Source organism: Dermacentor variabilis, chromosome 6, assembly GCF_050947875.1.
Source record: "Dermacentor variabilis isolate Ectoservices chromosome 6, ASM5094787v1, whole genome shotgun sequence".
In the NCBI taxonomy this organism is placed as follows: Eukaryota; Metazoa; Arthropoda; class Arachnida; order Ixodida; family Ixodidae; genus Dermacentor; species Dermacentor variabilis.
The window spans coordinates 66857846-66881976 of NC_134573.1; the positions used below are offsets into that span (position 1 = coordinate 66857846).

General features: G+C 45.9%; 1 protein-coding gene and 1 pseudogene across 2 annotated transcripts in view; both read left to right on the plus strand.

Moving 5' to 3' along the window:
• The window catches only part of LOC142584829 (mannan-binding lectin serine protease 1-like), an 81875-nt gene that overhangs the window by 55221 nt on the left and 2523 nt on the right, over nt 1-24131 (plus strand). For both annotated transcript variants that reach the window (XM_075695112.1, XM_075695113.1), the window contains exons 9-12: nt 2030-2317; nt 5442-5533; nt 9453-9692; nt 15488-15709. In XM_075695112.1, the coding sequence (XP_075551227.1) occupies nt 2030-2317; nt 5442-5533; nt 9453-9692; nt 15488-15709 (842 nt within the window). The remainder of the gene's footprint in view (nt 1-2029; nt 2318-5441; nt 5534-9452; nt 9693-15487; nt 15710-24131) is intronic.
• Nucleotides 22772-22952, plus strand: LOC142586446 (U2 spliceosomal RNA; annotated as a pseudogene).

Consider the following 24131-nt stretch of genomic DNA (forward strand, 5'->3'; position numbering starts at 1 on the left):
GCAGGGAAGGTAGTTGCAATTCTTCAATAACATGTGGTAAAATCCGAAGAAATACCGGGTGGTTCCTAACAGCTCTGAGAAATGATGCACAAAAGAAATTTAAGTGCGATGTTGCGCAGTAATCTGTAGTAGAAAAAGCGGAAATGCCAATGACGCAAAGGGAATGGATTTCTGTAATTCGGAATGCTCAGGAATTTACTCATTACGAGCAGACTACCTGGGCTGAGTGATCGCATAGTTTCCTAGGCCTAGTCATCTTGAAAAAGAAAAACCTAACTCATCTGCAATTGAGGCAATGATAACGCATGCAACCGTTGGTTCTGTAGGTGTCAAATGTATAGATATGAAAAATTCTCAACTGCTCAAGCTACTGAAACTCAATTCACAGAACTTTTGTTCGTAAGTCCTCTTCGTTATTGACCTGTCGCTTCGACAAGTAAGTGCAGCTTCAAGGTTGGCCAGAATTGCTCTCACGAACTATTCTAGGCGACACATTATTGTGAATAGGAGCCCGAGTTTCGTCGCTGGTACTTGAGGAAATTTCACCTTTCGCCATCTGGGACCCTATAACTTAAGACTATTCCAATATGTATTTATTCCAATCTCCTGACGTCAAATTTACGTAACTGCTGACGCAAGCTTCGTGCTGTGACCCGCAACGTTGCCTGAACAGCCCAATCAAACGCTCTCCTCGTTTATAGGAGGTCCCTTTTGTTTGCTTTGAAAACGAATAACATTGCCTACATTGAGCGCTTTTTCTTATCTAATTGGCTGACAAGAGGTGAGGAGCCAGCTTAAGTGGAGAGGGTATCGATGAGGCCGAGCGAGCGCACTGAATATGGATAACCGGATGAAGAGGGTGGCACCGACTTCTGCGATAGGTCCGCTTCCCCTTACTTAGCTTGCGGTGGCTGCCCGAAAATCGCGGCGGCCTGCAACAGATGGTTACGAATGCCGCTAAATAAATCCTCAGCAAATATCAGTCGGCAGAGCGATGTCGTATACGTGCCGAAAGGGCTCGATAACGTTATACGACCATGCAAAAAAGTTTTGCTATAAGCAAATAAACCCATGGTCTCCAGTATGTGCGAGTAGCCAGTGCCAGAGCGATCGGCGGCAGCCATCTTCTATTCCTTTCGGCACGGGGAAGTCACCGGCTATTCAGAAAAAAAAAATCATCCTTCGTTCGCAATATTAATGCCTCTTTAACCCGTACACGTCACCTTGACAATGAGTTTTCGCGGTTTTGTGACGTCGACTGACAGGCAGGTGAGGTAAGTGCAGCCTGAGACGTTTTGACCTATGAATGGGATGACCTATGAATGGGAAGTGAATGGCGAAAAGGCGTCGAATCAGAAATATTTTTCTTTTGTTCGGTCGAATAATCTGTGTGTACAGGTCATGTCAGATTTGGAGCTATCGTTGTTTTCGTGACGCCGCATGACATACAGGCGAAGTGGGAGTGGCCCAAAAAAGTTTATGACCAATGGTGGAGGGCTGATAGCAGAATTGGAATAGAAAAGTTTAGAATAGCTTTACGTTATAGCGCCCCTGTAAGCATTAAAAAGAAATACAATAAGCACTTTATAGTTCAAGGTTCTTCATGTTCCGATGTACATAGATCATATCGAGACATGGCACTTTCCAGTGTGTTCTGCATGGTGATATCTGCCGGAACGGGACCTTATGAAAGAAATTCGTGGGCAGGCCTACTATATTCTGCCATTTTTTTTCGTTGCCTTGTTGGTAAGCACTGTCACATGATGGGCATCAGAGAGACCGCCGTACAGCCCACCGCTGACACTGTTAATTATTGAGTCATTTTTTCTGTGTGTTGTACTGGTGCGCCTAAAAACACCCTCCTGCCTTTGTAGAAGACCTCTTCCACAATGCAATAATTACGCCTAAAGAGCCCATTACTTTGGAAGCGTTTGCTCGACTGATGGTGTAAATGTTGGTTGCGCACGCTATTTCTCGCGAGACCATGGCTTTGAGCGCCCCTTTTTCGTGCCACGTGTCTCCCGCGCAGTGCAACGCAAGGTGCCCCAGGACACGAGCTTCACCCGCGGCGAGACGGTGATCCTGCCGTGCGAGACGAGCGGGGCGCACGTGGCCACCCACTGGACGCGCAACGGGGCCCAGCTCCGGACCGGGGTGGAGCGCGTGACCATCCTGCCCATCGGCTTCCTGACCATCAACGACTCGCGGCCAGAGGACAGCGGCGTGTACGCGTGCGTGGCCACCGACGTGGCCAAGAACTGCTCGCGCTCCTTCTCCGCCGCCGTTGCCGTCATGCCCAAGTCGCGCCTGCAAGAAGGTCAGCACTTCAGCCTGCCGCCGTCCGCGAACCACAGCGCCCCTTTGCGCCAGAAACTGCCAGAAAAATAAAGCCTTATCCCACCCCTCAGCCATCACCACGTTACTGAGACTGTTACTTATGACCAATATAAACGCCGCTCTCGCGGCGAAAATAAACAGCAAATGTCCAGTGGCGCGGGTGCTAAACTTCAGCCTGAGCGCGGAAGCTTGGTCTGTGGCAGCGCGTTAGCGTACGTGAGCGATAAAGTCTTGCAAGAGGGGGTCCTAACTCGCCTTTGCTTGCCTCGCGCTTGTTACGTTATTGTTGACTATTGGCGGGAGCCTGTAGTTTTGAGAGAGAGAGAGAGAGAGAGAGAAAGAGGCAAAGAAAAGAAAGGGAGGCTAACCAGAGATTGAAGTAGCTGATGAGTAAGATCACATGTCGAGTATTAGATGTTTATGACCAAAGAATCGAGCACACGCGTTCTTATTATTGTGCTCGCTCATTGGTTGCAGGAATGTTCCTTTTAACTCGAATCGTGAATATAACGTCGACGTTACGCTAGTCTTTCATGTTTAGTTTGGTGTGCCGAAGCTGTTGCTGCACACTTACGGGTATTTGGCTTGACAAGTGTCATTCTCGTTGTGTCAGCGGCAGTCGGGATAATTTTTTTGTTTGCTTTACCATATCGAATCAGGTGACTGCGTACTAAACGAGCATGCTTTTACATTGAGGCAAGATTTTTTGTTACGTCTTGACAGCAGAATTACCGTATCAATCAAGCAGCCTTTCATAGCTACGTGCTGTACAGCTGTCGCTACATTTCGCGTGTTCCCACTTAGTTAATGCAGCCGGGTGAGCACTAGCACATTCACTTTGACATTATGAACATCTTGTGAGATAATTAAATACCTACACTGCATGACACTGTGAGGTTCTCAAAATGTTTCAACATTTTGAAATATCCAAATCTCATCGCATCGTATGCGGATAGCTATTTGGTCATGGCAATACTTTTGTGTTCCCTTTCACATCTTGTAACGCACGGTTCCGAAGTGATAATTTATTCATGAGCGAAGCAATAGCCACTGCATGCAAGTGCATTCAGGAACTTTGTGCTCTGTTGTTCTTTATTGGGTCGTTTTTATTTCGAAAAATTCATGATAGATAAATAACCGTTTGAACATAATATTCTATTTGCATAGATGAGTGATTTAAGGTAATTTGCCATGTCTGTGAGCACTCGTAGAGCAAGCGCTGTTCTAAGTCGAAAAGCAATCCTCTACAGTTGTCAAACACCAAACATTTTTAGTACCTTATGAGGATGTGATGAGTGCGTTCCCTTATTTTGTGGCCGGGAATCGATGAGTTAGTGTATAGGCTTTCATAATAGAGGGAAATATGAAGGAAACTTTCGCAGGATAATTTTTATTGGCAGTTTTCACAGTCAGCACATCGAGCAATTGTAAGCATTAAGGGTATGCAGAAATCATGGTTTCATAAGCGTGACAGACAGAGCTGGCAGCGCGATACCTTAAAATGTGGCGCAATATTCCCATTTCTTCGACCCCACCGGCGTGCAGGCGTACTAAAAATCTAGCGATGATTAGGCTTGGGCATAATTGAGCGATTCACTTCTCAGGAAGACAGCACTGACACAGTACACATCATGAGGTCGTTTTTAAGCTTTTTTAATTGTAGAGCGTTCTTGTTTCACAAAAGAACTAGCATTCTACTTTGAGTATTGGAGAAATGGCCATGAAATTCCAGCGTATACTAAGCGCGAAGTGTCCAAAGCACGAAATAACACATGGCCTGAGGAACCCTCTACAAAAAAGTCTGAGTTTTATATGACGTCGCGGTCAGTCATGTAGAAGTGTGTTCTATCGATGGTTGTTTGTTGTTTTAAGCTCCTGACGTGTGCTATAGACAAACGACACCATAATACAAATCGCGGTGACCGCTTACTTTATATATTCTACATGGAACCAGCGTCAACATGTCTGGCGTTAGCCTAAAGAATATATAAGCACGAAGCACGACGATCAGCACAATTCTGCCATTGGCCTCAGACTGCTAGCGATCCGGCCACAAGTCGTACGTGTCTAACTGAAAAACGTATTTATACACTTGCACATGCTGCTAAGCCTGGTTTCCGCTCCATAATTATGGCGCGTTTGTTGAGCTGTGATCATGACGAATCCCAATTAGTTCGTGATTTTAAGCGAAAAACTGTGCTCGCTTGCCTACTACATCGTTTCACAGAAAAATATGACAACAAAGTGGTAGCGATAGCTGCATTCGTGTCCGATGCTTGCGCAAGAATATGTGGGTGTATCTGTAAAAACGTCTCCAAGTTTCATTGCTATGCCCTTGAGGAACGCATCTTATGTACAAGTCAGTCCAGGCCCATCCCACGAGAACTTGCAAGAAAGAGTCGCACATTATGAGGCAGACGAAAAGGAAAGCCGTTGTGACAGCGGAAGGCAGGTACGAAGTCCACACTTCATAGATTCTGCAATGACAAAGCTGTGCCTTGTTTGCTCATTCTCAGACCAGTACCCACCTGCAAGCGCGCGTGGCAACCCAAAGGCGCTTTATATTCACGTAAAATAACACTTCACAGAGTCTTCCCTAATGCATGGCTTAAACATACTGAATGCTTCGGTAGCACAGCTCCGCCAGTAATCCACGAACGACGAAGTACTCTGCACATCTGCGTGCACAGAGAAAAAGCATCACATAATCAGCGCTGCAAAAAAGGCTCATAATAATCTCCAATGACAGTGAGAGAACAAAACACCATAGCGCGAACCCAAACTTTTTGAGACTCCAGGTGTCGTTGCGAACTGCTTCTCACATCTGTGCAACGCAATGCTAACACGGTGGATCACCAGCTCCTCAACAAGTTGTAAAAAAGTTCATCAGTCTTGTGCAACCACTCGACCGAGCTGGTTTGAGATAAAGGAACAACTGACAGTGTGGCATCAATTGAAGCCTGCTCATGGTACCACCATATACCTCGTACTCCCAGCTCCTGGACCGTCATAGCAATACTAGCGTAAAAGAACCTTGCCTAACGTGACTACGTCCCAATCACTATTGGATAACCGACCGACGCACTTCCTCTCGTCTCTTGCAGTTTGCGGCCGTGTGGACTTGGACAAGGCGAACGCGCCCGCCGAGAGGATCTCCGGTGGCCACGATGCGCCCAAGGGAGCCCACCCCTGGCAGGTACGCGCTGGCCTCCCCTTTTTATCTCTTCTCGCTGTCGCCCTCGCCGCCACTTTCCAGGCGACGCCAGCGCCGCACCCGCTGGCACCAAACCGGCGGACTGGATATACCCCTCGTCTTGGCGGGCCCTCCATAACGAGAGAGAGAAGAAGCAAAAAAAAAAAGATGCGATAGAAACAAAATTGCCTCCTCGATATTCGTGGCGGCATCGGGCACCTCGCAACCCCTTCGGCGACGCGACCGGCCAGGAAAAAACGGCTGGCCGGCCCGTTTCGCAACCTTCTCCCTCCTGATTTTTTCCAGGAATTTCCGAAGCGTGATTAAATGCGATCGCTGGAATGGTAAACACGACGGCTTTCTTTCTTGACCTCCCGGGCCGTTCTGTCGGTGCTGTTTTTGTTCTGACAGTGCGTGAGCATGCGTGCGAACGCTGATCGCGAGAACCTCTTCAGAGAGAGTGTTCGTGCTCGTGAGCGTTTGCGCGTGGTATTCTGTATACGTGATCGGGTATTTGTGTGTGCGTGTTTTAGCAGAGACGGGTATTCCAGTATTTCGCGGTCCTGCCCATTTATAAGGATCGACTCACTAGTGGCCAGCGGAACGCCCAGCAAGCTCCGTTTCCTCCAACGTCGCAGTCGATTTATTGCTCACGACTTGGGAGAAAGAAGTCCCTGCTACGCACTAAGGTTAGCTTGCGCTGCGCTCCGTGTGCATTTGTGGTCCGGCCATTATACTCTTCTTCGCCTACGGGCCGATCTTTTTCTTTGTTTCTCTTTTTTCTTTGCGCAACATTTTCGGGTCGCGGATTTGAAGAGCTTTGCAGTCGAAGCGATGACCATGGCATCCATGGCGCAATATTCAACGCGCACGTTACATTCCCCCTAGCTTGGCCCTGCAAATGTCAACGCACTGCACTCTGACTTTTATTAGGCGTCTAGCGCATCAAAAAAAAAAAAGAAATAAATGTGAAAAAGAAACACATTTTATCTCCACCCCACCAGCGTGGTGGGACCACACGCCACGGCAAAACATTACTTTGTTTCAGGTTTCGTTGAACTGAGTGCAGGCGTAATGCGTAAGTCACGCATATTGCGAAATACATTAAAAAAAATAGCAACCTTTACACAATCACAGGCAAATACATACAGGAGTACGAAAAAATAAAGGGAGGAATTTGACCCTTCGTAGTTTCGAATACTACGGACGTTGATGCTGGATGCTTCATTCTTTTACTGCGCTCATACTTTGACGACGGTTGGGCACACGGATATTTCTCTCAGAAATAAGTGTCTGTATTTGTCCGCACTTTATCCATAGGCTCAAATGCGGCACGTCCAAATTTAGAAAGGCCTATGACAGGCGGATTACAAACGGCGCTCTCCCGCATTTTATTTTTGCTTATGTGGCTATGGTGTTGGGCTGCTGAGCACGAGACCGCGGGATCGAATCCCGGTCACGGCGGCCGCATTTCGATGGGGGCGAAATGCGAAAACACCCGTGTGCTTAAATTTAGGTGCACGTTAAAGAACCCCAGGTGGTCGAAATTTCCGGAGTCCTCCACTACGGCGTGCCTCATAATCAGAAAGTGGTTTTGACACGTAAAACCCCATAATTTAATTTTTAATTTTATTTTTGTTTATAACGAAAAATTTCACCTTCAGCAAAGTTATATATATATACACATAGTATGAAATTGTTGCCTATCAGTAACACATTCATGAAATCTAGAGAATGTTTGTTGATTGCGCAATAATCGCAGCGCAAATTCAGCGTTTCGAAAACGTGAAGAAATTGAAGTGTTTGAATGTAGCAACTGTCAGCCATATTTCCAGTTCACTTGCTCTTTCCTACAAGAGTGGAGCACCAGTGTTTAATCCTTCTGCTAGAATCTCCGTTATGTACGTTGCGTACGCAAGACAGTTCGCCTAAAGCGTCGACCTAGAACAAGTGATTGAGGATTCCGAGGGCTGTAACGGAGGACTAAGGAAATCACTTGTGCGCAACTCCTCCCTCCCACCTAAACATAAAGAAACAAAGTGGAGGCATGTGCAAGGAAAAGAATGGCTATCGACACCAATATTAAAGCAACACGCAGCTGTTGTATGTCGGAGTTCACAGAGGAACAATGCGGCACAAGCTTGCTGATAAACGTCGTCCTCTTTAATGTCCCTCGTGAACGCCCTTCTCGCGGGCACTACTTCGTCTTCTTTACTGTATGACAACAACCGCGAAGAAGATTACCTGCATCCTTTTGTGATGAGCGAGATGAGGGAACTTTTCGTGTACTGCCAGGGTTAGAAGGCTTAGGAAAAGGGCGATTTCTTTAGGAGTTTTCTTGGAGCTCGGTCTTCTCCATACATTGCAAGAAGGGTACTACGCGTAATGAATAGCTTTCTTTGTGCGTGTGACATAGCATCGTGGCACCGAGTAAGTTTGTGCGGTTGCACTTGTTTGGCATTGTAATGTGTTTCTTTTACCTTCTGTTTAAGTGTTGTTTTTCGCCCTTCGCTTTGTGTTCTTCTTCTTCTTATTTTTTTACTTTGACTGATCGTCGAAGCTTCGCCATTTTATAAGTGAGCTGTAGGAAGGAAGTCTTTCCGAAACCTCCGAACAATCATCCAGTCAGCGGTGACTAAATGTGTCCCGGATTCTTCGAGCGCGAGCTTACAGTTGTAGAGCTGTTCGTCATGGTTTGCGGATCTAAAATCGCACGCACCCGGTTTCGATCCGAAATTGCCAACGCAACGCAATGGGAAACAGGGTGTGATGCATGAGAGTCAACTGCTCCTAAAACAGGGGTTTTTCTTTTTTATAGCAGAAGTAACTTTAACGGAGTTGACTACTTCTTGCCAGTTTGCTTCGGCTGTTGTTTTCCTTGTGGAGGAGTACTTGCACTTCCATTTCAACCGGCCGGTAAACACCTCGGAGAATGCGCGATCCTGCGAAATAAGTTTTTTTTTTTATTTACAGCCTTTGAATTCTTTATTTTTTTTTTCAGGCATATTGCACTGGTATTAGTAACTACGTCTTTCGCGTATGAAATTTCCGGTCTCTGCCACATTACTGGCCTCGTTCAACAGTGAGATCGAGCACGTCGGCTATGACCTTAGTACTTCTTGACACAATCTGAGATTTGTCAATCGTAGATCTGTTTACTTTGTTTCATCCGTGTGTGACGGCACACGCTTCTTAAGCAAACATAAAATTTCCAGTAAAACATCTTTTTTTTTCACGCGCATCTTCGGGTTAACCGGAGCACTATCCATTTCACATCAGTTCTAGAAAACGTGCCACTGTTGTAGTTCTCATACTTCTGACGCCAGACAACTTGCCTTTCGAAGTGACTTGTCTAGACCGTTCGTTCTTCACATACCGAACCTATAGCGTGAATAAAGTTTGTTCAAGGGTCACGATTTCTTCATCAGCAGAGTTTAATGGTATTGCCATCGTTGTCGACATTGCACTGTTTACATACCGTTAAAATCGCTCACGATCGCTTAAATTTGAGGCAGCATTGGTGAGCGTAACCAATGCCCAATCGATTTAAAATGGTTGCGCGGTTTTGTGTGAGCGTAATCTCCATTGTTATATTTTTCAGTATTTTGAACAAACTTACGGAGGGCAGGCACACATGCGTGGGTCCAGCGGCACAGTCTTGCTTGGCTTCATATAGGGCATGGTTACTTTGTAAAATGTAAAGCTTTCGCTCCCTCCCCCATTTATTCGTCTTTCTCTTGTAAAATGAATAGTCTCCCGCGTGTTGAATCGGATCCACGGGGCATTTTTGATTGTCCTTCGGTGATTCGGCGCCTAGGACTTGAGCATACCTTGCATGGCCACGACAAGCGTAGTGCCGTGCTCGGGAAAGTGTCTTCTAGCGCACGCTTTGAAAAAAAGTGCCGCCGTGGTATTGGTGCAGGCTCTTCTGCGGTACCGCAGCGGCGACGCCTTCTGCAGCGGCAGCCTGGTGAGCGAGCGGTATGTGCTGACCGCGGCCCACTGCGTCGAGAACCTGCGCACGCGCACAGCCCAGATCGAGGTGGCACTCGGAAAGCTGTACGTTGACCAGGAGGAGAAAGAGGAGCTGGTCACCGACGTTAGAGACATCCGCATACACCCTAACTACCGCTTGGTCACCGTCGACAGCGACATCGCCCTGGTGAGTAGACGACGCGTTTACTAGGGCTGCAGTTACGCTATTCAGGAGTGAATCCGCATCGCAAAAGAAATAACAAAGGTTTCAGACAGCCCTAGCACATTTGTCTGCTTACTTTGCTCGTTCCATCATGGGAATCGTGCCAACGTACCATTCTTCAGTGCTGAGAAGGTGCCCATTGGTATTTCTTTTCTTTCGTTTTGTTTTTATTAAGAAAGAAGCTATCTGACGAAAAAATGCCGCTTTGTGATGTTAACGCCGGACCTTGGTTGTTACGTTCGTCTATATTTGGGGAAAGGCTATCGCATCCCGTAAAGAAGTATCGCAGTGGGATTGCACGAGGTGATCATTTTCCAATGTTACAGAATTTTTAAAATTGCCTGAGGCGGTAAGCACAGTTTTAGCCCTTGAGCCGATTTATTCAAAGAGGCAGATATTACTTACACGACAAATTGTTACGCATGATAAACTAATTTACAATATTCAATAATCAACGTTTTAATTATTTACTTGACGCTGCCTGTTGAAATTTACGAACTGTAGCCGGTGAGCTTGCAAAGTTGGAACGAAGTTTTAGAATGGCATGGGTTCCTAGATATATGCGTCATCAAAGTAGCGGTAGAAATGCACTGCTTTCCACTTACTTTTTCAACAAAACGCTATTTCAGGCGTTGAAGGGCAAAAGTAACTGGAACGCCGCATCTATGTTATCGCATTATTTGGCACTGAATATCTCAAAACTGGCGTTATCTTGGAAATTAATTATAGTGGATGCGCCTAGTGAATTCACCGGCTACAGATAATAAGTAGTAATAAGCGCCGTAGAGTGTTTAATTAAGTTAGTAAGTGATTTCTTTGCTAATTAGGTAAATCTGTGTTTCTATTTCTCGGGCAAGTAATATCCGCCTCCTTGAATAATGTATTTGAATGACTAGAATTATTCTATTTGAAATAGGCGGCTTTATAAAATTCTGCAGATCTCAAAAATGCTCAACTGCTATAAAAGCAAAACACTAAAGAATGTGTGCTTTTGCTAGAGAACCGTGCCTTGCTCGGCTTTCCTTCCTTCACTTCTAGTTTTCTGCGGTTCAGTTAGTTGGCTTCTAAGATAAATTTTGCTGTGAAGCCCATACGCGATCGACATGAAGAACCCCAAGGTATGGAGGAAAACCTAGAGTCTAGGGTCTGAAGAAGGTCTTAGTACATAGCGGCTTGACATAGACAACTAACGTGACCATACCCAAACAGCAACGTGTTGGACGCAGATACTATAGGAGGAAATATGCACAAGGCTGGTGACGACTAACAATCGAGTGTTTATTGAATAAAGGGTCAAAAGTAAAGGCATGTGGACCTCGTCCACGCTACCTAGCGTTCACTTCTATATAAGGTATGGCCAGCCGATCGCTGCATAATTGGCGCTTCCTTCGTGCACGCGGTCGCGCTAGTATTGTTGCACGAGGATGGGAAATCAAAGTTGGCACGTTAAGGCATCGATGAATTCGAGTCGCGCTACGCAAACATAGACGGGCTACGCACCGGACATTGGAGAACGGGGAGGTCAATAGGCTTTTCCCGCCTCTTGGCAAGGTCCCTACCAAGCCGCGCCAATGTGACGTTGAAACCTACGCACGAGCTGCTCCCAGGCATGGCACGGTGGCGTTTAATGTCAAGCGGTGTTCGCGCCGCTTATAGAAGGATATGATTGCATGTATGCTGTGCGCGCCATCAGGGAATTCCCATGTGCACGAATATATATAGCTCAGCTTACTTGGGGATATCAAAGCGAAACAAATAGCTGAAGCGCGGTCATAATTTCGAATCATTATCACGTCTGCCCGAGACGCTGCCACAAATAAGTTGTTCTCATAATGTATGAATAGCACGTAATCGCTGCAACGTATGCAAAAACAGATCTGACGAGAGCGTGGCGAAAGAAAAATACGTTAATATTACGACAGAAGTAATATTTGTGGAGTCCACGAAACGATCACGATCTGCATTCAGGTGGCGAAACCACGAGTCCGCTAGCTACGGATTTTGCTCGGCTGACATGTGCTCAATGAGAACAACTTGTTGGTGGTGCCCTTCTTGCAACACTCATCGGGTAGTCCGTACATCCTCGTTTCGTGAATAATGCAAACTTTAATCTTCCGTGTTCTGTTCCACATCAGCAGCGTTTACATTTCGTGTGCTTGTCTGCCTCAAACACAAGAGGCCAGAAGTGACATTGAATACAGTTCGAGGATAGCGATCTACAGCGTGTTGGTGCGTTAAACCACGCTACCCGTTCACGTTCTTTCTCGCATTGCTCTTTCTTGTATTGGCATCTCTTTCAACGCACTTTACCCATGCCACGCGCTCAGTACATCGCGTCCAAAAGTATGGCACGTCGGAATTTATTGTGAAACAGAGCGGCGTGTTTGGCACGTCTTCTAGTGACAAAGTTGCGAAACTCAACATCAAAATGGACAAACTAAGAAAAGCTTGGCCTTCATTCGGATTTTATGAGTGCCGTTCAAAGATAAAGTGGCAGCAGACCCCTTTAATAATTTTGTTTTATTTCGATTTTTTTTGACGGGTACTTTGCGTTAATGAAGCGTTAGACGGTGGGATTAGGCCACTCTCTCACAGAGCACTAGCACGACGTTCTCACAACCACTCACATTCTTCTCTAATGCCAACACTTAATGCCCGCCGCGCTGGCTTAGCGGCTGCGGTGTGACGCTGCTAAGCACGAGGTCGCGGGATCAAATCCTGGCTATGGCGGCCACATTTCGATGGGCGCGAAATGCAAGAACACCTGCGTCCCGGGCCTTGGGAGGCGGCAAAGATCCCCTGGTGGTCAAAATTAATCAGGCGACCCCCACTACGCCTCCTCCCCCCCCCCCTCTTCCCAGTACCTGAGCTGAGAGAGCATAAGGGTAAGGTTGAAGCTTGATATACAAAAGACAAGTTATGCTCAACAGTCTGGCAAGAGAACAAGAACTCATGATGGACAGTAAGCCTCTAGAATATACGTGGAACAGAACGTTTATATCTAGATCAAATGCTAAGAGGTGACCCTTAGCATAACAAGAAAATTTAAAGAAGAATAAAACTGGGTGGGAACGCATACGGCCGGCATCATTAAATGATGAGGAGCTGCTTACCGCTATCTTTGAAATTAAAAGTGTACAATCATTATATTCTACCGGTACTAACACACGAGACAGAAATTTGGAGGTTAACAATGAAGCTTGAGAAGAACGTAAGAACCGCGGAACGAGACATGGAAGGAAACAAATGCAAGTCGTAACCTTAAGCGACAACAGTCCTGATGAGAGAGCAAACGGGGACAGTCAATAATTCTAGCTGACAATAGGCGGAAAAGCATCCCTGCAGAACTCCTCTCGCGATGGCTGTCGAACGACGTTAAAGCTATTAGCATTCAAGCTATGCAGCGACACCCCGTACTGCTCAAGACACCTTTATTGAGAATCTGTAGTGGTAAATCTGAGACGTCAATTGCTTCGGCTATGTGGGACATACATCGTCTCCGGGATCGGCTTACTTTGCCGTGATCAATGACACTCGCGCGCCAATGCCGGTCATGAGGGAGAAGGCACGGCGATTACTTTATGGCGACGACGAAGAGGTACCGATGGGACGACAAAGGCGGTATGACAATGATGGCATGACGACAATGGGACGACCATTCTGAATTGGTGATGATGGATAACAACGACAGCGTGACAACGACGGCATGAGGGTCATAGGATAATGGCGAGGGTATGACGTCGATGCCGTGAGGACGACTAGACACATCGACTGTATGACGACGATAAACATGACGTTGATGGGGTGCCACGACGATATGTTGAAGCTGGAGCCACGGCGATGAAGCGCTCACGATTGACCATATGACAATGAATGCAAGAACGACGAAATGACGATGATGTCATGACAACGGCGCCATAGTCAAGATCAAATGACGACAACGTGAGTACGTTGGAGTGGCAAAAAATAAATGACGTCAAAGGAAAGACGGAGATGATATGACGACGAAAGCATGATGACAATTACGTGGAGTTTTTGAAATTATGAAGATATTATAACTCCAACGTGACGACGAAGTATGACTATAATGGGAGCACGGTGACCATTATCAAGATAATGGTGCACCCAGGCCGGCATGACAAGAGTCGGATAACGAAACTGAAATGACAAAGATAGAATAAAGAAGGCAGCATCACCATCACAAGCACACACGCAAGCTTGTAGAGAACTTGGGTCGCTGGGTTGGCGTAAGAGTATAGATACACGGATAGACTAAAAAGTAGGCAAAGAATGCGAATCGCATTAGGGATGTAACTTGACAGGCCATGTATTGTATAGGATAGATAACCCGTGAACTGTTAGAGTTTCCAAACTTGAGAAGAAATTACGACATTCGCAACACACTTGAAGTTTTATGTGTATGTGTGCTAGACATTGGCTTTCGTTATTTTACTGTCTATTCCCTTTATTCTTTTTTTCTATTGATCACCCGTTGCATATTCTTGTATAATTAATTATTGTTTTTGATTGACGTAGTAGTTCTGCGGAAACCCGCGAGGGGGAGAGAAGTATAGAATAAAGGGAAAGGGAATAAAGGGACATCCACACGTTCGTTGCAATTGCTACAAAGGAAACCCATACGGGTTCCTCGAAAGAAAAGCCTCACGGTTGAAGAAAAATTCGACCTGGTCAGGGACGAATTTCACGGGTGGATGTCTGATTTTTCCTTTATTCATTGTTTTTGATATGTGTGTAATTGATTATCTGTTCCCCTCCCTTCCTGCCTGGTCTTTAATGACCGCAATATTTCTTTAATAAAAATAAAAATAATAAAAGTCAGCTAGTACGAGAGAGGGGTAAATTGAGATGTCTTTTGTTCTGCAGTGAACATAAGTATAGGCTCATGTTGAGAGTCTCCAAGTACAGCGGACCTACACACTTTACTTCGTCGATATAAATCTGATATAGGCAGATGTTCTGAAGCTTGAAGCATAATTGTCATGTTTTCTTTTGTTACAAGTTGCGTAAATTAGAAAAAAGAGCTGTTGATGCCATGTGATGGACGGAGTCCAGGTATCCGTCAAGCCACATTTTTTTGCGATTTTTGTCTGCGTCCCTGACACCATGTGACGTGGTGCCGAATAATTTGAATTGATTTGACTTGAATTGAATCACTGAGCCGCAATTCTCCCCAGTTTCTGTTGCTGCATTTGAATCCTCTAGGGCGGCGGGAGAAATTTGTAAGCGTTTCATACAACACCAATAAACAGGTAAAAAACCAGGATTGCGCGATCTTCATCTAGCCCCTAATTAAGCTGCCCACTTAAATTATTTTCCTTTATATACGTAGCAGAGGCAGTGAGGAGATGTGAGAGGTTAACGTGTGTGTGTATATGTAAGCGTACATAACCACCATTTCCATGTTGACTGACCCGGCCTGCTTGCAACTACCGTGGACACTAGTGACACGGTTCCCCATAGTAATTGTAAGAAACTCCATGATTTTGCCTTTTGCACTCAGGCCGCGCATACGCGGTTGACAGCGCGACAGCAAGACTACGGCGCTGCCGGCGTTATTGCGCCTCAGGCGTCGGTATAATTGCTGTCGCATTAAAACATTTAGGAATATTGATTTGTGGCACTGATTATGTTCTGAGATTCGCTGCTATTCATCATCTCTTTTTCTTTCTTTTTTCGCATTGGCTCGTTGCTGTATCCCTAGAAACTTTGTCACTCGTCACGCTCTCACTGCGCTACAGGTCGAGCTGGCTGAGCACGTGCCCTTCAGCACGCTCGTCTCACCCGTGTGCTTAGGCGAGGCGGACCAGATCGAGAAGGATTTCTTTCTGCGCTCCAAGCAGAAGGCACTGGTGTCCGGCTGGGGCCGCACCATGAACAACAAGCGCGCATCCAGCCGCCTGCAGGAAGTGGAAGTGCCCATCCACGCGCCAGACACCTGTCGACGGTCCACAAATTTTACGGTGCGTATCTGTGCAGCCGCCGTTTTCAAGGCGATAGCCGCTTTGAATATTTCGTAGAACGAGTCATTGGCTTGCAATGGTTAGTTGAGATATAGCGAGAAGATGCACTACATGAGAAGCCAACGAAGCTTAATCACGTTGTCTTCTCACTCATACTTGGCTTTCGAGCTCTGCCTGCATGGCGCGAAATCTCCATGCAGCATATAGCTTCGTCTGCGCTTCATTTCGCGAAATACTGACTAATCTTATCAGCTGCGGCTGTCTTTTGATATTTGTCTCCTTATAACCATTTACACTGTACCAACTTCAGACTACATACCACCGTATTCATGGGGGGAGAGCCACATAACTTAGGGCATGGCACTGGAAATAACGCCTTTTTTTTGGTTCAGCAAGGTAGTCCTTGTGGTGGCAGACGCCTGTAATTGCGCGCCAATAACTCTTTTACTAAATAAATAGGATTTGACATTACCATGTCACGGTTATAACAATTCTACTCGCCTTTTCCCAGATCCTCTGACGCCCTCTCGCGGTGCGTTCGCGTAGTTATTCGCATCCTCAGAAAGAATCTTCGTGACCCTGACGTTACCGCCGCGACAGCGAGCATATGTGCCTGCAATGGTGCCCCCATGATCTATGCAAAACTGAAACTTGCGACTAGACTCTCAAGGGCTCAGTCTGTTCTGCTTCTGGCCGTTGAAGATCGGCATTAGAACGTAGTCTAAATATTAAAAAGACAAACATGACCTGCAGAACGCACGCAAGCACCGTGCGATCACAGCAGAGAGACTGCCAGTCCACGATGCGACCGCCTGTGAAGAGCCGTTACTATCGCAGCTGTCGCTGCGAAATGATACTTGAAATAATGGCCCCACATTGCCACAGAACACCTACTACCAACGGGCTTTCACTGCTCAAAACGGCAGATTGAAACACATTCCACGGTTGGAAACAGATGTAGGTCACGTACTTCACAGCACTCACGATGTCAATGAGTTTCACAGCCCCTTCCTAACACGGGGTCAACAAACTGAGGACTGATAATAAAAACACAATCCTTCATATATATTAAACTGTATTTAAATTACTAAATTCTCATTCAGCTTTCGAGCCACAAAATGACTTTGAGCCACCAACAAAAGGATGCTGCAAACAATTTTATTTGGTAATTTAGTGCTTAATAGCCAGTTAGTGCTTAAAGCCAGTTAGTTCTTAATATGGCACGGCCACTTTGTAGGAATCTTGAGACTATGCCTTCTAACACTGTCCGAAATTGGTATTTCGCGGCATGAGGGAAATTTTCACAAAAGCTTTATCTATAACTCCTCAAGTTCCGCAAATTTGGGCAGATGCATTTTGTAAATGCTGAAGTCATGAAATTTCTTCTCGTATATGCAACTTGAACACTGAACAGCTGCATTTCCACAATTGTATTGTATGTCTGTGATGACCCTAATATGGGGGCAACGGTTCGTGTACTCAGAAGGTTCTGATGGTTCTCTTAGGCAGAGCCTCCGAGAACCCAATTGAGGACAAAGCCGTTCGTTTCGAACACACACACAAACGTTTAATGGAACTAAAGAAGGCTAAAAGGAAATAGAAGAAAATAGCAAACATAAAAGAAACACTCAAATACACATCAAGACACACATTTGGGGCTAGTATGGAGCTAAGTAGTGCGCGAGTCCGGACTTGCCACGACGGCAGGGATACATAACAGTCTCGAAGCTGCGACGCTGCGACAAGCTGGTGAAAGGAGTGGCGCCGGTCTCACCAAAGGTCGTGGTCTAAGTTGGTTGACCGGTCAACCGGAGCTGGCCAGCTCTGTCTCGGAGAAGTAAACCAGGCGGCTTGGTGGCACGAGCAGACGGCGGCGGCGTTCTGGCCGGGCAGCTGGGTGTAGAGCTCGGGCCCGTAGCCCGACTGCTCTTGTCCTGCCCACGGGCACAGAAGCTCGAACGCCGGCCTCGGGCAGCAGGCGGCACGACAGACGGGGGCGGCGTTCTGGCCGGGCAGCTGGCGTAGAACTCGGGCCCGTAGCCCGACTGTTCTCGTGCTGCCCACGGGCGCAGAAGCTCACCGGCCTTGAGGAGCTGGCGGCATGCTCGGGTAGACGGGCGACGCACAGGAACAGGTTGGCAGGAGGCCCCGGTCGGGTGAAGTCCTGGTGGCTCGGGTCCGGAACCCGACGGCCCGTCTTCAACGCCCGCTCCGGTGGTTGACCTCCTCCTGCCGTCGCTTCCTGGGACTCTCCTGGCGTCTCCCCTGCGTCTCCTCTGCGTCTCCCACTTCTGCCAGCACACCATGGTTTTTCTTCTTTCTGGCCGATTAGGCCTTCGCCGATTGGCTGCCTGATGCCTCGTGGTTCTACCTAATTCGTTTGGTTTTCTTCTTTTAGTTGTTTTTCTTGCGCCGCGCGTTCACGTGCCGGACGCTCTTCGGCGTTGTCGTCTTTCTCCTTCCAGCACGGAATTTGCCTTGGCGCGCGCACTCCTTGTTGTCTGCTCCCGACCGTCCCGATCACCGCACCATGTCGCGCACCACACATCACAATGTCTAAAATGACCTAAAATGTAGTGAGGAAAACTTGAATAATTCTTGCTAATACGCGGTTATCACATAAGTATGTCTGCCAGTGTTAGTATTTGCTGTGCCAAAAATACGTTTTGATGCCTGCTGCACCCGTTTATAAAGTGTTAACTGTGTTTGTTCAGTTAAGTGAACTTGAACATCTGGCTGACGCTGGAGGCTTTTGCATTTGCCATTATCTGTCTTGATTGATATATATATATATATATATATATATATATATATATATATATATATATATATATATATATATATATATCATTGAGAAGCCAACAAACACTGGCACCAAGGGCAACATAGGGGAAATTACTTGTGCTTAATAAATGGAATGAAGAAATGATAAATTAATTGAAATTAAATTGGATGAAAAACAACTTGCCGCAGGTGGGAACCGAATCCACGACCTTCGCATTGCCCACAAAACAACTTGCCGCAGGTGGGAACCGAACCCACGACCTTCGCATTGCCCACGACCTTCGCAATGCGAAGGTGTGGGTTCGGTTCCCACCTGCGGCAAGTTGTTTTTTCATCCACTTTAATTTCCATTAATTTATCGTTTGTTCATTCCATTTATTAAGCACAAATAAATTCCCCTGTGTTGTCCTCGGTGTCAGTGTGTGTTGGCGTGTCAATGACTAATAAAAATTAGGGCCCCTCGGTTAACCCCTTTCTACTATATATATATATATATATATATATATATATATATATATATATATATATGTATATATATATATATATAATTCGATAGGTCTGCCCCACGAGGTGCAGTCCTGAAGATTTCGCTGTCATCTACTTACAGAAAGCAAGATGCTGTTCATTTTCTCTTCAGAATATTCTTGCTTGATATATATATATATATATATATATATATATATATATATATATATATATATATATATATATATATATATATATATATATATATATATCATCATCAGCCTAGTTACGCCCACTGCAGGGCAAAGGCCTCTCCCATACTTCTCCAACTACCCCGGTCATGTACTAATTGTGGCCATGTTGTCCCTGCAAACGTCTTAATGTCATCCGCCCACCTAACTTTCTGTCGCCCCCTGCTACGCATCCCTTCCCTTGGAATCCAGTCCGTAACCCTTAGTGACCATCGGTTATCTTCCCTCCTCATTACATGTCCGGCCCATGCCCATTTCTTTTTCTTGATTTCAACTAAGATGTCGTTTACCCGCGTTTGTTGCCTCACCCAATCTGCTCCTTTCTTATCCCTTAACGTCACACCCATCATTCTTCTTTCCATAGCTCGTTGCGTCGTCCTCAATTTCAGCAGAACCCTTTTCGTAAGCCTCCAGGTTTCTGCCCCATATGTGAGTACTGGTAACGCACAGCTGTTATACACTTTCCTTTTGAGGGATAGTGGCAACCTGCTGTTCATGATTTGAGAATGCCTGCCAAACGCACCCCAGTCCATTCTTATTCTTCTGGTTATTTCAGTCTCATGATTCGGATCCGTGGTCACTACCTGCCCTAAGTAGATGTATTCCCTTACCCCTTCCAGTGCTTCGCTACCTATCGTAAACTGCTGTTCTCTTCCGAGCCTGTTAAACAATACTTTAGTTTTCTGCAGATTAATTTTCAGACCCACCCTTCTGCTTTGCCTCTCCAGGTCAGTGAGCATGCATTGCAATTGGTCTCCTGAGTTACTAAGCAACGAAATATCATCAGCGAATCGCAAGTTGCTAAGGTATTCTCCATCAACTTTTATCCCTAATTCTTCCCACTCCAGGCCTCTGAATACCTCCTGTAAACATGCTGTGAATAGCATTGGAGATATCGTAGCTCCCTGTCTGACGCCTTTCTTTATAGGGATTTTGTTGCTTTCTTTGTGGAGGACTACGGTGGCTGTGGAGCCGCTATTGATATCTTCCAGTATCTTTACATATGGCTCATCTACACCCTGATTCCGTAATGCCTCCATGACTGCTGAGGTTTCGACTGAATCAAACGCTTTCTCGTAATCAATGAAAGCTATATATAAGGGTTGGTTATATTCTGCACATTTCTCTATCACTTGATTGATAGTGTGAATATGGTCTATTGTTGAGTAGCCTTTACGGAATCCTGCCTGGTCCTTTGGTTGACAGAAGTCTAAGGTGTTCCTGATTCTATTAACGATTACCTTAGTAAATACTTTGTAGGCAACGGACAGTAAGCTGATCGGTCTATAATTTTTCAAGTCTTTGGCGTCCCCTTTCTTATGGATTAGGATTATGTTAGCGTTCTTCCAAGATTCCGGTACGCTCGAGGTTATAAGGCATTGCGTATACAGGGTGGCCAGTTTCTCTAGAACAATCTGACCACCATCCTTCAACAAATCTGCTGTTACCTGATCCTCCCCAGCTGCCTTCCCCCTTTGCATAGCTCCTAAGGCTTTCTTTACTTCTTCTGGCGTTACCTGTGGGATTTCGAATTCCTCAAGGCTATTCTCTCTTCCACTATCGTCGTGGGTGCCACTGGTGCTGTATAAATCTCTATATAACTCCTCAGCCACTTGAACTATCTCATCCATATTAGTAACGATATTGCCGGCTTTGTCTCTTAACGCACACATCTGATGCTTGCCTATTCCTAGTTTCTTCTTCACTGTTTTTAGGCTTCCTCCGTTCCTGAGAGCCTGTTCAATTCTATCCATATTATAGTTCCTGATGTACGCTGTCTTACGCTTGTTGATTAACTTAGAAAGTTCTGCCAGTTCTATTCTAGCTGTAGGGTTAGAGGCTTTCATACATTGGCGTTTCTTGATCAGATCTTTCGTCTCCTGCGATAGTTTACTGGTTTCCTGTCTAACGGAGTTACCACCGACTTCTATTGCGCACTCCTTAATGGTGCCCATGCCCATGAGTATATATATATATATATATATGACAACAAAATCTTCATGACTGCTAATCGTGGAACTGACCTTTCAGATTATTTTATCTAAGACGTAGTTCATTTGCGTGTCCCCACACTCAAGTGCCTATATTTAATGGCAAAACTTAAAAATGAACGAGTTGTGCTATTCAAAAACTAGCAGAAGCTTCATTCTTGTAAAGAGGAGGTGGGCAGGAGATCTTGATGACCACACCTCGTGTGGCTAACCTTTCAGCTTACCGTCTTCTCCCGCAATGTAGTTTATGTGGACGTCACCGTGCTTCATTGCCTTTATACGTGTACTGGTGTAGCCTACAAATGATAGTATCGTGTGATTAGAGCAACTGACAGGAGCTTCGTTATTATAATTGGACAACATGGAGACCTTGATAGCTGCAGCTCGTGGTTCATGACTAGATCATGTGTGGCCGTCCTTCAACTTACCGTTTTCTGTTATCACACAGTTTATTTGAGAGCCATTTGATTGCCTACACAGAATGCTGTAACTTGAAAATGAAATGTGCTCAATATTCGATCCCCTCCAAGGAGTGATGGGGAAATATTAACTCGCTTGCGTCATCTGCTGACTAAAGATAGTATCTAGAAGTCACTGTTTCCTACTGGCACTTTCTCACATAAATATACAAGGCGGGTAACCAGCGTAAGGGACGTGGTATACGCTGCAGTAAGCGCGGTTTTACTCATCACGTGCCTCACGATTGTATTTTGTTGTCTTGCTTTATGCGCAAAATGCACCTCAATTACACAGTAATGCCTGAACTCAGTAAAGACAACAAGTGGAAATGCATTCCTTCTCGTATTTCTTTAGTTTTGTTGGAGCACCCTGTATATTCCTTCTAAATGCACATACCGGTACAAATAAGCAATTTTCTGGCATGGAAACATAACTTTGCTGTACCCCAAATACTACAAATGGTGTCCCAACTATCATGCATCGAGTTTTGCAAAATGAGTGCCATTCTACTCTGTGAAGGTGGATGAACAGCGAAGCTGTATATGTGGGCCCGTTAATGGCGAACTGTCCATTGCCGTACGTCAAACGCCGCTTGCACATAAATGGAAGGCGAAGCGCGGCTTGTCAATCTTCCACGACGTAGATCCTCGAAAAATAATGAGGCACCCGGGGTTATACATACCCGCGTATTGTTGCAAAACGCGTCACGACACCTTTTAATAACGAATTCCGGCACGTAGAGCAGACACGCACCTCACCGCACGCCGAGGGCACGCAGTGCTTCACTGCACCCAAAGCGGTCGTGCGTTAAAGGACGTCCCGTGGTAGCGTAATGGCTGTGAGGTCACTCAAAAACCACAAGCGGTCAGACGCACACAGCACAGGCCACACAAAATTGGTTCCTCACAAACTCCCTTTGAAACCTGGCCGCTGCTCCTGTGAAACGTTCCAAGTTTGCGGGATCGGGGCCGCAGAGACGGTTGGCATTTCTTACCGCTTCATGGTTGTGACGGGCAGCACGCGTACGGGACCGCCACTACGGGAAAGCGGAAGGAAAGGAGATACGCAAGCACTCGGAATGGTGACAAAGAGAGGGCAGTGCGTATGTAGACATGGCCGACGCGGGTCAAAGTGTAGTATCTGTTCGTGTCAGCCTGTATCTCATACGGGTTGTATTGCAACCTAACCATATTGAGCTTATTTTTCCCCAAACTGGTGGCGTTTGGGGTGGTGCTTCACCACCGCCGCGGGTGGGCCCTGTATTACACTATCTTCGGGATCGGTCCACCTATGGGGAGAAATTTTCGATCTACACGGCGCGATAGACGCCCGCATTTTTTTTCCAGAACCTAGCACCATAGAACTTCGCTGTAAGAAGACGCGCATTCTACGCAAAGATAACAAAGTGCCTATTGTTCACAGTTGAGTAGAGTGGCTGCCAGCAGTGTTGTTGTCGATGCCATTCCATTGACTAATTATCTGCACAAAGCTAACTTTTTATTTAGTGATCCTAGTGCTGTGCCGTTAATGAATTTGCAGAAAATCGCATAACATAAAGCTAGCTTGTTTTGAGCGAGGTGCTTGTGGCCCGTTTATTTTTTCCGGCTGATAAAGAAGGCCCGCGAGAACTGAAAAATACGCAGACAGCAGAAGCTGGTTTTGTATATTTGAAGTTGGTTTTGCATACTTGAAGAAAAGAGCGCTACGAAGACGCAGACTAAAGAAGGAACATGTACGACGGACAAGGCGCTACTTCCAGCTAAATGTATTTTTTGAAGAAAGAGGATTTTAAATAGATGCAACCTAGAATGGCCCATCGTGACATCACGACCTCCCTATCTCATTAGAAAAGGTATATCTATATAGCTATAGAAAAGCTTCAAAAGATCAAACAGGCAAAAGAAGGCACTAACACAAAAAATCCATTTGGTAGGAAGAAAAACATGTGATTCCTTATTGGCACAGAGTGTCCCACAACCTCAAGAACGTGGCGCAAATGCACAGTGTTAATCTTCTCTTCAGTGCACCGTGTAAATTGGCCAAGATATGCCCTATGCTCACAAAGGCAAAACCCGAACCATGCTCTAAGAAACATGCAGCGCAGTACAGGGCTTGCAAAAGTAATGTCGTATATGAGATACCCCTAAGTTGCCAAGAGGTTTATATCGGTCAAACCAGACGGTGTTTTAATGAAAGGGCGCATGAACACAATTGGGCCGTAAATAACAATGCGGGAGCCTGGCAGAACACTGTAAACGTCACAATTGCCGTCCGCATCTTCGTGACACCAGGTTTCAGGCACGGTCTAGAGATAAACTAGAACGAGAGATATTAGCTTGCTACATTGCAAAAGCCGAGCGCACGTGCATTAGCTGCCCTTGAGTGACGCTTACCGAAAAATATATAGCTTTTCAAATGAGATAGGGAGGTCGTGGTGTCACGATGGGCCATTCTAGGTCGTATCTATTTAAA